General features: G+C 40.4%; 1 protein-coding gene across 3 annotated transcripts in view; it reads left to right on the forward strand.

Moving 5' to 3' along the window:
• The first annotated feature begins 993 nt into the window (after positions 1–993).
• The window catches only part of LOC122657502, a 57,079-nt gene continuing 44,421 nt past the window's right edge, over positions 994–13,651 (forward strand). For 2 of the 3 annotated variants that reach the window (XM_043852218.1, XM_043852220.1), the window contains exons 1-3: positions 994–1,251; positions 1,760–1,888; positions 4,975–5,061. In XM_043852218.1, coding sequence (XP_043708153.1) covers positions 1,015–1,251; positions 1,760–1,888; positions 4,975–5,061 — 453 coding nt within the window. In that variant the 5' untranslated portion in view covers positions 994–1,014. The remainder of the gene's footprint in view (positions 1,252–1,759; positions 1,889–4,974; positions 5,062–13,651) is intronic. The other variant, XM_043852219.1, reaches the window with a different exon arrangement.

A 13,651-nucleotide genomic window follows, 5' to 3' on the forward strand; every position in this document is an offset into this window, starting at 1 on the left:
TATCACAATTCATAATTTGGTTCTTTTGCTGCCGAGCTGCCAGGCAGGACCATGTCGCAAAGACACAGCGAGGCGTGCAATGATTACTTCACCCCCGCTAGAGCAAGGCGCTCGGATAGGGGTAAGGCAGTCATTGCGTGTCTTGCCATGTCTTGACAGCACGGTCCTGCCAGACTGCTCAGCAGTAGAGGATCCGAAACCAATTAACCATCCGAATTTATCACGTGCCAAATTAACGGCGCGAAATTCTGGCTGGGGCCTGGGGGTAATGCGTGGAGAGTGGAGAGGAAATGTTACCGTTAGTCCCAAAAGTCCGTTAATCCATTTGAAAGCAACAAATCCCTCAGAAATCCAAGCATCCAACTGATCAGTGAATGAAGCGGCATTTTTCTCTGCCTCTTCGATTTAATTCATCGAAGGCTTAAATCAACAACTCGAACATCCATCTTATCTGTGTCTTTTTGGGGTGGGAACTAGTTTGTTGTAAGGTTTTTTTCTTGTCCAGAAGACAAACGAAGCTCGACTGATTTGTTTCAGCTTCTGTATTGCTTTGTTGCTTTCAATGATGTGGATATTTGTATCCGTTCTTTTCGGAATTCTGGAATTCTTGTTATGCTCTTAAAAAAAATGGAGATATATCGTGAAGATCCGACTTTCAGGCAACTATTAACACTCCCAACTTCAATAAATCTCAGTCGTATTGTGACCTACGATACATTAGGGTTTCAGTTTCCACTCTTGATTAATTCTCTGCTAGCTTTACTTTTTACTCGGGGGGGGGTGTTATCTGTACTTGGTTTGCTCAAATATGTGGACGAAGACGCGGGACGGGAGAGGAACTGAAATCAATTCACAACCCATACTCCGCCCCTGAAGTAGATTTTTTTTTTTTGGGTGGAGTAGAGGGGGGGGGGGGGGTGGGGAGGGGGAGAGATAATTGACCGGTGGTCCGTAGGGCAAGTTTGAGATCTTTCTGTGCAAGCACAAAAGCCTGTTTTTCACTTTTCACAGAATATGGGTTTCGCAATCTATTACAACGGTCTCTGCTCTCATCATCATCTTCGGCCTGAGTTTCAAATGGTTACTACTCTTGCTTCCTCTGAATGCAGAGAACCTGGTGCCTTGCGTCGTCGTGCCCTCACAAAACTGGATAGAGAGCTGTCTAAGGGCCATTTTAAAAGTGCCCTTTCACTTGTGAAGGAGTTGCAAGGAAAACCCGATGGTCTCCGTGGATTTGGCGCTGCAAGGCAGGTTTGTCTAGCTATTTTTGCTATGCATTTGTTTTTTGTTCTTCGTGACAGTTTGAACTCTTACATGTTGCTCTCATCTGCACGACTGCTTCTGTATTCACTTTCCACAAGCATTCTTCATAGAGTGTGAGTTAATTGCTCTGATGAATCTTTGTTCTGAAGTCTCAATGGCATTCATGTAGTTCAGAATCAAATACCAATATGAAACACTTACAGCTTTTCAGATTATTTCATATACTATGTGGGTTTTAGTCGTACCAGTATCAAAAATCAATGTAGTTGGATAAGCTGGTATAGATGAATTTATAAGATATGGTGCCTAAAATAGCAGCATAAAAACCTATCAGGGAAAAAAAAAAAGAAAGAAGAGCAGCAGAGAAGGTATCTATGCTGCAGGGCAATATTTATTGTAGTATGAGAGTGTTGACATGTCTCTGATATTTGAGCATAGTGAGACCAAGAGAATAGAACTTCCATTTTAAAATGGTGCTAGTAAACCCATGTTGCAGATACCTCGAAGCATCTACAAATTGGATGAACTTCAGCAAAATGGGATAGATATGTCATTTCTTGTACCACTGGTGGTCTCAGTACTGGATTCAGTAGAAAGAAGCCTTCAGTTTGCGGCGGTTGACTCGGTAATCTTGACTTCCTATCTCACTTTTACTTTGTGAATGAGTGTTTGGTTTTGTGCTGGATGACCTTGGAATTCATATTGTACTGGATTCAGTAGAAAGAAGCCTTCAGTTTGCAGAGGTTGACTCGGTAATCTTGACTTCCTATCTCACTTTTACTTACTCTGTGAATGAGTGTTTGGTTTTCTGCTGGATGACCTTGGAATTCATATTGTTGCTGAAAGTTTTAATGGTGTTGCTGGAGCAGAAGGTTTTTGTATTATATATGTTTGCTCTTCTTTACAGTTTATTGCTGCCTGATATATCAGAGTTAATTGTAAAATATGCTTTATTTGTGTAGTCATGTTAACTTACAAAGATACCTCATATGTGTCTGTTTCATGTTGTTGATGAATGCATGAACCTATTATTTAGCAACAATAGCAACAACAACAACAACTCAGCCTTATCCCATCTAAATGGGGTCGGCTACATGGATCCTTGCTTTATTCAAGGTCATACTTGATACAAGGCTTAAGCTATGCATATCTTTCCTAACCTTCTCCTAAGGTCATTTTAGGTCTGCTTCTTGGCTCTTTTGGTTCCTTCAATCTAAATCAAATCACTCCTCCGTACTGGAGCATCCAAAGGCCTCTGTTGAACATGGCCATGCCACCTCAAACGACTTTCTCGTAGCTTATCATGTATCGGAGCTACTCCCAAATCAGCTTTAATATGACCATTCCTTACTTTATTCTTCCTAGTTTTGCCACTCATCCATCTTAACATCCTCATCTTCGCTACATTGAGTTTATGTTACGTGCATAAGTTTAGATTATTGTTTTGGTATATTATAGTTAGTTATTTGGCAATGGGTGGGTTAGTTATGGAGTGAGTTGTAATACGTGGAGGAGTTGTAATGGAAGTGGTAACTAAACCGTAGAAGTTGTGTAACGGCTGCCTTTAGCAGCCCTATTTATTAGTAGGATCAAATGGAAGAAGGGAGCTTTTGAATCCCTAATTTATCTCTTAGAGATGAGGTAGGCTTCCTCACCCAAGCCAGATGCCCTTACTTCGTCCGTAAAGCAAACCCCAAATCCCTATTTCTTCTCTCTCTCCCTATTATTTCTCTATTTATTTATAGATTATCTTGCATGTATCATTTGGCATCAGAGCTAGGTAATTACCCACTCGCTATGGAGCAAAATTGCAACAAGATTTGTGATATTCAAGCAAAAAAACCTGGCTTTGTTTGATGAAATCATGAAAAAGTTGCAAGCATTGTCCGACAAATTCAACTCATTGCTGCCAATTGAAACCACCAAAAACGAGCGCCCAGAGCTGCCAACAAAAGAAGAAGAAGAAGAAGTGCAAATCAAGCACCACTTCCTTCAAAGTGATACCAATCCCTACAATGAAATTGTCCTACCATGAGATGACATACCTGCTTTGTCAATTGAGATTTTTCCTATCAAGATTTGGGATCCCAGTGGAGTAATTTTATTTGTTATTTCACTTCTTAGAAAATGGTCTTGAGGACAAGACCAAATTTAAGGGGGATAGAATTGTTCTGTGCATAAGTTTAGATTATTGTTTTGGTATATTATAGTAAGTTATTTGGTAATGGAGGTGGGTTAGTTATGGAGTGAGTTGTAATACGTGGGAGGAGTTGTAATGGAAGTGGTAACTAAACCGTAGAAGTTGTGTAACGGCTGCCTTTAGCAGCCCTATTTATTAGTAGGATCAAATAGCAGAAGGGGGCTTTTGAATCACTAATTTATCTCTTAGATATGAGGTAGGCTTCCTCACCCAAGCCAGACGCCCTTGCTTCGTCCGTAAAGCAAACTCCAAATCCCTATTTCCTCTCTCTCTCTCCCTATTATTTCTCTATTTTATTTTATTTTAAGATTATCTTGCACGTATCAGTTTATCTATATGATGCTTCTTAACTGCCCTACATTTTGCACCATATATATAGCCGGTCGTATGAATGTCCTAAAAAAATTTACCTTTAAGTTTTAAAGGAATACGTTGATCACACAACTCTCCGGATGCACCTCTCCATTTCATCCGTCCTATTTTAATTCTCTGCGAAACATCATCCTTTATATCACCTTCTTTATTTATGATTGAGCCCAAATATCTAAAACAATAACTTTGCGGAATCTCCCTCTCATCAATTTTCACCAACCTTTTGATTCCAAGGTTGATCTCCATAACTCCAACTTGGCGTTAATCTGCCTTTGTCTCATCCACCAAAACAATATCATGAACCTATTTTTTAAGCAAAGGGTTAAAAAAAAAAGAGGAAACTTACAAATATATAGTTGTGTGGTTACTGTTGAATTATTTATCCACCCGTGTCTCTCTTTGGATAGTCTGCCGTGTTAGAGCTCCTGTTTGATATACATATTGTTTCCTCCCTTTCCTACAAGGTCGGCCTTTTAGAGTAAGCGGTTCCAACATGGTATCAGAGCAGGCAGGGGTCACGGTATTGAGTTCTCCTGGGAGCAGGCAAATGTTGAAATTATTTATCCACCCATATCCCCCCCTTTGGATAGTCCGCCGTGTTAGAGCTCCTGTATGATATACATATTGTTTCCTCCCTTTCCTACAAGGTCGGCCTTTTAGAGGAAGCGGTTCCAACATGGTATCAGAGCAGGCAGGGGTCACGGTATCGAGTCCCCCTGGGAGCGGGCAGGTGTTGAATTATTTATTCACCTGTGTCCCCCTTTGGATAGTTTGCCGTGTTAGAGCTCCTGTTTGATATACATATTGTTTCCTCCCTTTCCTACAAGGTCGGCCTTTTAGAGGAAGCGGTTCCAACAGCTCTAGCTCCTAGAGGGGGTGAGGGATGGTGTTAATTTGACATTTCAAAAATTTCTGTCTGTGAGGGGAAGCACTCACCTCCTCCATCATTTACTGCTTGCAATATGTGGATGCTATTGTAGGTTCAATGATCTTTGACTATTGGTTATGCTTGTTTGGTGGCCTATTGGAGATTATTGTATTGATTAACAATATTTTGATCCCTGGATTCAGTCAACTCCAGTTTCTTATTTATGCTGAACTACTTTGGTTATTCATATGAATTCGTTCTTGTCCCATAGGTTTCCTTTAATGGACGACTGGAGAATTTGATGATTGATGCAATTAGTGATTCTGTCTATGAAGAGAATCATATCACTTGTATGCAAGTAAGACATTTCACAACGTCGGTACCTGCATTATTCATTTTATTAGCTGAAGAAAGGTTAAGTTCTTGAGACACTTCTGCTTATATAGGCAATAGTAACAGTATATTTAAGTTGATATATATGTTTCTGTATAAGTATCCATTTAAAAGTAAGTGACTTAATATTCATGAAGTAAGTTAACTGCTATTGGGTCAGTTCATAGTTCATCATACATGCCTTCACTTGCATTTTTCGGAGCCAATGGACTGCAGACCATTCCTAGCAAGCTTAGTCGCCAGACCATCCATTTTGGTTAGGGCATGAAAAGGTTGGATCTATAATGATCCATCACCCATATGAAAGTCCAGTATTTATCTTTGGGGAAGCATATTGTGTGAATCCAGAAGGATCCCAGCCTCATAAAAATGGTTAAATTTCATCCCCATTATCGATCCTTTTTCCGATAACAAATCCCATGTAAGGCACCTGCCTCTGACCAAGATTCTTATGTATCTCAGACCTGAACCACTCATTTTCTTATATTAATTTTGGTTGTCTTTGCAGGTGTGGATTTTTAAATCCTTATGTCATTTGTTTTTGGTATTGTTAGTTCGAAATTTCATCTCCCCATTTCCGGCTGGTCGAAATTTCCGAAATATTCCAAAATTTTGGCGAAATATGGTATTTATTCTGCCATAATTCGGCACTCCATCTTGGTGGGTTTTTGGCCATATTAAGGCCTGATACTTCATGTGCACCCTTATTTAAGCTAAATAAACACATTTAAACCTTCATATTGCAAAAAAAGGAACTCAAAGTGGTGTTTTGGGTTTGCACCCTTGATTGACAGTATACGGTTGGACCTTGATATATAAATAGTTAAATACACATTGTTTAAGTACTAAAAGACATAATAAGGAATTTAAACAAAGTAATGAAACAAAAATAAAGTCAAATGTAGCCTTTAGTTTAAACTTTAAACTCATAAAGTCATAAGTGCATAAGTTCATAAGTCATAACTCATAAACTCCATAATACTCAATAGTTCAATACTCAATACACAAAGTCACAACTCACAAGACTCACAACTTTCATAAAACAAATCCTAGTACTAATTGCTATGCCTTACTGGATCGACCCCACTCTTGCTCCGCTGGAGTTGACATCCATTGCTCTCTATTTGAAGGACATACGTGGACCACGGTATAGTTTGGGAGAAGAAACGAGTGTAGTCATCCACAATTTTCATGTAAATGGAGTCATCAACATACTAGAGGTAATCTATCCTAGGATATGGGTTACCAATCTGTGAAGAAGAACCATGACTACCCACTGATCCAGTATGATGTGATGTCGGCGCTGACAAAAAAATTATATAATACAGTATTTTCAGTAAGAACATTAAAAAAAGAAGAAGCAAACCTTATATGAGTTTATCAAAAACGTTAGAAGATTAATAACATTTGATGTTAGAATATAAATACATATTTATTAGTAATTGATGTTATTTATAGTTTAAACCTTATTTGAATTAATATGTATTTATATTCGAACATCAAATGTTATTAATCTTCTAACGTTTTTGATAAACTTATATAAGGTTTGCTTTTTTTTTTTTAATGTTCTTACTGAAAATACTGTATTATATAATTTTTCAGCATGTACCGTTGGTGAGTTGGGTAGCTAGGGTATGCAAAGATGTTGTCCACAAAAGATGATCCAGTACGTCCCTGGGACTGGGATTGGGAGTCATAGAGTCCTACCCCAACAAACTGCCCATATCCATATCCATATCCTTATGAATGTGATGGCACTATAATCCGATGACGATGGAGTGGTACGTGCGTCAATAGATGGGACAAGCCAATACCCACTTGATCCTCCCTCCCTATCACCCATACTCAATTTGCCAACAGAGCTAGATAAGTCATCAATATTCATATAATCAGCCTGTCTGTCGGCCCCTACGCTTCCTGGTGTATGATATGAGGGCTTGTGAGGGTGCGGGTGCGGGCTTACGTGCACCATGGTCTGTATCATGTGTGGCATGATCAAATTGTGTTTCTCCGGTGAATGGGACTGGCTCTATGGGCACCATCTGCTCGTCTACCACATAATGCTCTCGCATTCCATCAAATGCTTCACTACCACAACCACCATCATCATTACCATTACCATCACCATCACCATCACCATCACCATCACCATCACCATCACCATCACCATCACCATCACCATCACCTCCATCAGTTCCAGTTCCAGTTCCACCAGTATGAGTAGTCGGTGAAGATCTGTCAGTCTGAGTCTGATTCGTACTAGTACTACCTAAGGACCTGGACCAGTCATCATCCTCATCAGCATTGCCACCTGTGGGCTGGAATGGTATGGGTGATGCTTCCCGTGCGTGTATCTAACCCTCGTTAGCCATATACTCATCCACATCAACACCCATCTGGGAAGCTATCATGGGGTCTGGCTTACTTCCCTCCTGATCCAACACCGGCTTACCTCTATCCCTCACCCAATCCACAATAGGGTCCTCATCGTCCGAGTTAACCTGAAAAATGTTGGCGAGGTCAATAGTGCCCCTTTGCCCCTCATGTCCCATGCGTATGTGTTACAGCTTTAGCCTCAAGTTGTAGTGCTCATACACTAAGTCAGATAGACGTTGGGAACCTAATCTATTTCGCCTCTTGGAGTGGATGAGCGAAAATGTACCCCAGTTTCTCTCACAACCAGATGCGGAACATGTTTGGGCAAGGACCTTGATTGCTATTCTCCTTAAATTCTCAGCCGATTCCCCATACAATGCCCACCATTTAGCTGCATTACAAGTTTACAACAAAAAAAGACGTGTTAAAATTTTCACAAGTTTCAACTTTCATTACTTATGTATTAAAAGAATAAGATATTGAATTGAGTACCGGCATCACCGCGTTCTCTACCTTATATTGCAGCATCGGATCCAAAACTCCCCAATGCATCCCTAAAACTTTTCATCTATACCCATTTTGAAAATTTTTAAAATCAGTAATGACTCATTACTAATTAGTAATTACTACTTACTAATAGTATTCCAAATGATTTATAAGACTCACCTCAGTGTTGCATGTAGCTTGTTGTTTACCATCTGGCTCCAACTTTTTTACTAATTTCACAGCGTCAATAAGTTGAGTATCCAACCAAAGCCTATTATTATATTGATACTTGGGGTTCAAGTAGTATGCTGAAAATTGACATATAGAAATGAGATATTGTCAAATGCATAGGTAATTAGTAATATTACTAAGATATGAATTAATTACATAAACAAAATTACTCACCAGCCTTATGCAGTGGATGCATAAGTTGATTCTTCCAGCGATCATTGATAATATCCAAGAAGTGCTTGCTACTACGAGGAGCCACATTCTAGATGCTATCCTTCATCAAGTCATTGGTAGCATATAGGACTGGCATGGTGGGGCCCTTGAGAGCGGAGTCCGCTATATGTTGAACTTTAACCACTGGCTCTAAAACTTTCACCACTTTGCCTAGCTTTGTCTAGAATTCCTTAGAGGACATGATTGTTTGTGCTTTCCTCCCACTTTTAGTATTGGAACCCTTCCATCCAAACCACTCCTCAGAAGCAAACATAGATCTCAGCCCGGCCTTCTTCGTCTTAAAGCTTTATAGGGCAATGTAGTTTGTGGCGAATCTAGTGATGCCCGGCCTCACCAAGTCACCCCCACATTTTTCCCTTAATAGATTTAGTGCAAAGGAATGGTTGTTTACAAAGTTGGTGATTTGTCTTGCACTTTCCACCATAGTCTTCACCAACTTTAACTTCTCCATATCCTTCAACATTAGATCAATGCAATGGGCCGCATAAGGAGTCTAGAAGAGCCGGTACTTATTGTTATTCATCATCTTCTCAACGGCCTTCTTGAAGTTGCTTCCGTTATCCGTTACAATCTGGACAACGTTCTCTACTCCTACCTCTTTAACCACTTCCTTCAACAATGTATAAATTTATTTTGCATCCTTTATCTCTTTGGATGCATCCACAGATTTGAAGAAAACTATCCTCCCATCACAATAGACCATAAAATTGATGATGGACTTTCTTGTAGGCCCAGTCCAACCATCTGCCATTATAGTCACCCCATATCTCCCACATAGTCCTCATTTGATCAATGTACTCCTCAATCTCAGCCTTCTGTTAACGTAAATAAACATTCATTACCTCATATGGGGTGGGCCCCTTGAACCCTGGGCCAACCTCTACAGTTGTATCAATCATAGTTTCATAATGGGGGCCTTGTACGGTGTTTGCTGGGATGGTATGGTATAACATCCACTTAGCTATTGACTCTTTCACTAACCCCTTCATATTCTTCCATGCTCCTTTAATTTTCGGTTGAGTGCTTCCTTTCTTCTTATGTAGTTTAGGATCTGATGATGGTGGTGGTACTGGTACCGCTAGAGGTGTTGGAGCTTCCTTCATACTTTGTGATCTTTTAGAAGGATTAAACAACCTACCAGCTCTAGAACCTCCACTACCACCTCCTCCGGATGTGCCAGCTCCTCCACTACCCCTACTCTATGTCTCTGCTGATCATCTCGAAAACTAATTTTACTCCTCGAAACAGACAGTTGAAAGTTTCTAGCCTCCTGTTGTTGTTTGTATATCAGCAGGCACATAGATGGGGTCATCACTGTCATCATCATCATCATCATCATCATGGTTTTCTCCTTCTCCTCCTCCTATTGAACTCCTCACTGCCTCCTCAAGTTGTTCCCTTACCCTCAGCCTTCCTCTTCATCTTTCCCCTCAAACTTTCACCAACTTCTCTAGCTACTTTAGTAGGGACCATATGGCAAGCTACAACATCTTTAGATCCTCCAGTCAGATGTTGTTCAAGTCTACTGGGCCTACCTCCCAAAAACTGCATGTGACAATAGTTACATTGTGATTTTCTCTTATCCCCATCAACCAGCACTCCATGTAACCATACAATGTCACCCCTAGGCCGCCTGGCTGGGCTCTGCTCCCTCTGCTCCCTCTGTTAACTACTTTCCCCTACCTTCTGCTTTCCTTTCGCACGTTGTCTTTCACAATCCGCCATAATAATACTTGTTTACTGCAATGTAAGTAAAACAAATAATTAAAAACTTAATGTAGAAGCACTTCAATTGAGACTTTGAGACTACTAAAACAATTATATAGCTATTTAATATTTCTCCCCTAATCCTTATATTTTTCTCATAATTAAAAACAATTTTTTATAAATAAATTTCATATAAATATTGACCTAACACAACAAACCGAAAATTATAGGAGAATGGAAGAATATGAAGGGGATAGTGAAATAGTCAATAGCTAAGTGGATGCTATACCATACCATCCCAGCAAACACCGCACAAGGCCCCCATTATGAGACCATGATTGATACAATTGTAAAGGCTGGCCCAGGTTTCAAGGTGCCCCACCCCATATGAGGTAATTAATGTTTATTTACCTCAACAGAAGGCTGAGATTGAGGAGTACATTGATCAATTAAGGACTATGTGGGAGATATATGGGATGACTATAATGGTAGATGGTTAGACTGGGCCTACAAGAAAGTCCATCATCAATTTTATGGTCTATTGTGACAGGAGGACAGTTTTCCTCAAATGTGCGGATGCATCCAAAAAGATATAGGATGCAAAATACATTTATAGATTGTTGAAGGAAGTGGTTCAAGAGGTAGGAGTAGAGAATGTTGTCCAGATTGTAATGGATAACGGAAGCAACTTCAAGAAAGTTGGTGAGAAGTTGATGAATAACAGTATGTACCGGCTCTTTTGGACTCCTTATGCAGCCCATTGCATTGATCTAATGCTGAAGGACATGGGGAAGTTAAAGTTGGTAAAGACTATGGTGGAAAGTGCATGACAAGTCATCAACTTTATATACAACCACTCATTTGCACTAAATCTATTGAGGAAAAAATATGGGAGTGACTTGGTGAGGCCGGGCATCACTAGATTCGCCACAAACTATATTGCCCTAAAAAGTTTTGAGACGAAGAAGGCCGGACTGAGATCTATGTTTGCTTGTGAGGAGTGGTTTGGATGGAAGGGTTCCAATACCAAAAGTGGAAGGGAACTACAGACAGTCATGTCCTCTGAGGAATTCAAGACAAAGCTAGGCAAAGTGGTGAAAGTTTTAGAGCCAGTGGTTAAAGTTTTACAGATAGTGGATTCCACTCTCAAGGACCCCACCATGCCAATCTTATATGCTGCCATTGACTTGATGAAGGATAACGTCTACCATGTGGCTCCTCGTAGTAGCAAACACTTTTTGGATATTATCAATGATCGCTGGGAGAATCAACTTATGCATCCACTGCATAAGGCTGGTGAGTAATTTTGTTTATGTAACTAATTCATATCTTAGTAATATTACTAATTACCTATGCATTTGACAATATCTCATTTATATATATCAATTTTCAGCATACTACTTGAACCCCAAGTATCAATATAATAATAGGCTTGGATTGGATACTCAACTTATTGACGCTGTGAAACAAGTAGTAAAAAAGTTGGAGCCAGATGGTAAACTAGAAGCTATATGCAATACTGAGGTGAGTCTTATAATTCATTTAGAATATAATTAGTAAGTAGTAATTACTAATTAGTAATGAGTCATTACTAATTTAAAAAATTTTCCAAATGGGTATAGATGAAGAGTTTTAGGGATGTATTGGGGAGTTTTGGAACCGATGCTGCAGTACAAGGTAGAGAACACGGTGATGTTGGTACTCAATTCAATATCTTATTCTTTTAAGTTACTGTAGAAATAAGTGAATGGCTTACTATGATAGCCCTCCACGATATGTATTTATAATAGTAAAACTGGAACCTATTACAAATAGGACTCCTATTACAAATATGACTCTAACTGTATAACTCTAACTCCAACTAATTAAATAGAGTTAGAATGGAACTAGGAATGGGAAATAACTAAAATAGAAGTAACACCCCATGGGTCGATCTTATATTATGGATCGACCCATGTCACACGATATACCCATATTCCAACAGTTACATATGTATTGAAAGATGAAACTTGTGAAAATTTTAACACATGTCTTTTTTTGTTGTAAACTTGTAATACAGCTAAATGGTGGGTGTAGTATGGGGAATCGATTGAGAATTTAAGGAGAATAGCAATCAAGGTCCTTGCCCAAACATGTTCCGCATCTGGCTGTGAGAGGAACTGGAGTACATTTTCACTCATCCACTCGAAGAGGCGAAACAGATTGGGTTCCCAACGTCTATCTGACTTAGTGTATGTGCACTACAACTTGAGGCTGAAGCTGCAACACATACGCATGGGACATGAGGGGCAAAGGGGCACTATTGACCTCGCCAACAATTTTTCAGGTTGACTTGGACGATGAGGATCCTATTGTGGATTGGGTAAGGGATAGAGGTGAACTGGTGTTGGATCAAGAGGGAGGTAGGCCAGACCTCATGATAGCTTCTTAGATGGGTGCTGATGTGGATGAGTACATTTTCGCTCATCTACTCCAAAAGGCGAAACAGATTGGGTTCCCAACGTTTATCTGACTTAGTGTATGTGCACTACAACTTGAGGCTGAAGCTGCAACACATACGCATGGGACATGAGGGGCAAAGGGGCACTATTGACCTCGCCAATAATTTTCAGGTTGACTTGGACGATGAGGATCCTATTGTGGATTGGGTGAGGGATAGAGGTGAACTGGTGTTGGATTAAGAGGGAGGTAGGCCAGACCTCATGATAGCTTCCTAGATGGGTGCTGATGTGGATGAGTATATGGCTGACGAGGGTCAGATACACGCACGGGAAGCATCACCCATACCATTCCAGCCCAGAGGTGGCAATGCTGTTGTTGCGGATGATGACTGGTCCAGGTCCTCAGGTGGTACTGGTACGAATCAGACTCAGACTGGCAGATCTTTATCGACTACTCATACTAGTGGAACTGGAACTGATGGAGGTGATGGTAATGATGATGGCAGTGATGATGATGATGATGGTGGTGGTGGTAGTGAAGCATTTGATGGAATGCGAGAGCATTATGTGGTAGACGAGCAGACAGTGTTCGTAGAGCCAGTCCGATTCACTGAAGAAACACAATTTGATCATGCCAAACAAGATACGGACCACGGTGCACGTGAGCCCGCACCTGCACCCTCACGAAGCCCCCATATCATACACTAGGAAGTATAGGGGTTGACAGACACTTATCTAGCTCTGTTGGTGGACTGAGTATGGGTGATAGGGAGGGAGGATCGAGTAAGCATTGGCGTGCCCCATCTTTTGACACACGTACCACTTCATCGTCATTGGATTACAGTGCCATCACATTCATATGGATATGGATATGGATATGGGCTGTTTGTTGGGTAGGGGACTGGGACTATGACTCCCAGTCCCAGTCACTGTCCTAGGGACGTACTGGATCATCTTTTGTGGACGACATCTTTGCATACCCTAACTACCCCACTCACTAGCCGTACATGCTGTCAGCACTAACATCACATTATACTGAATTAGTGGGTTATCATGGTTCTTCTTTACAGATTGGTAACC

This window comes from Telopea speciosissima, chromosome 4, assembly GCF_018873765.1.
Source record: "Telopea speciosissima isolate NSW1024214 ecotype Mountain lineage chromosome 4, Tspe_v1, whole genome shotgun sequence".
Taxonomy (NCBI): Eukaryota; Viridiplantae; Streptophyta; class Magnoliopsida; order Proteales; family Proteaceae; genus Telopea; species Telopea speciosissima.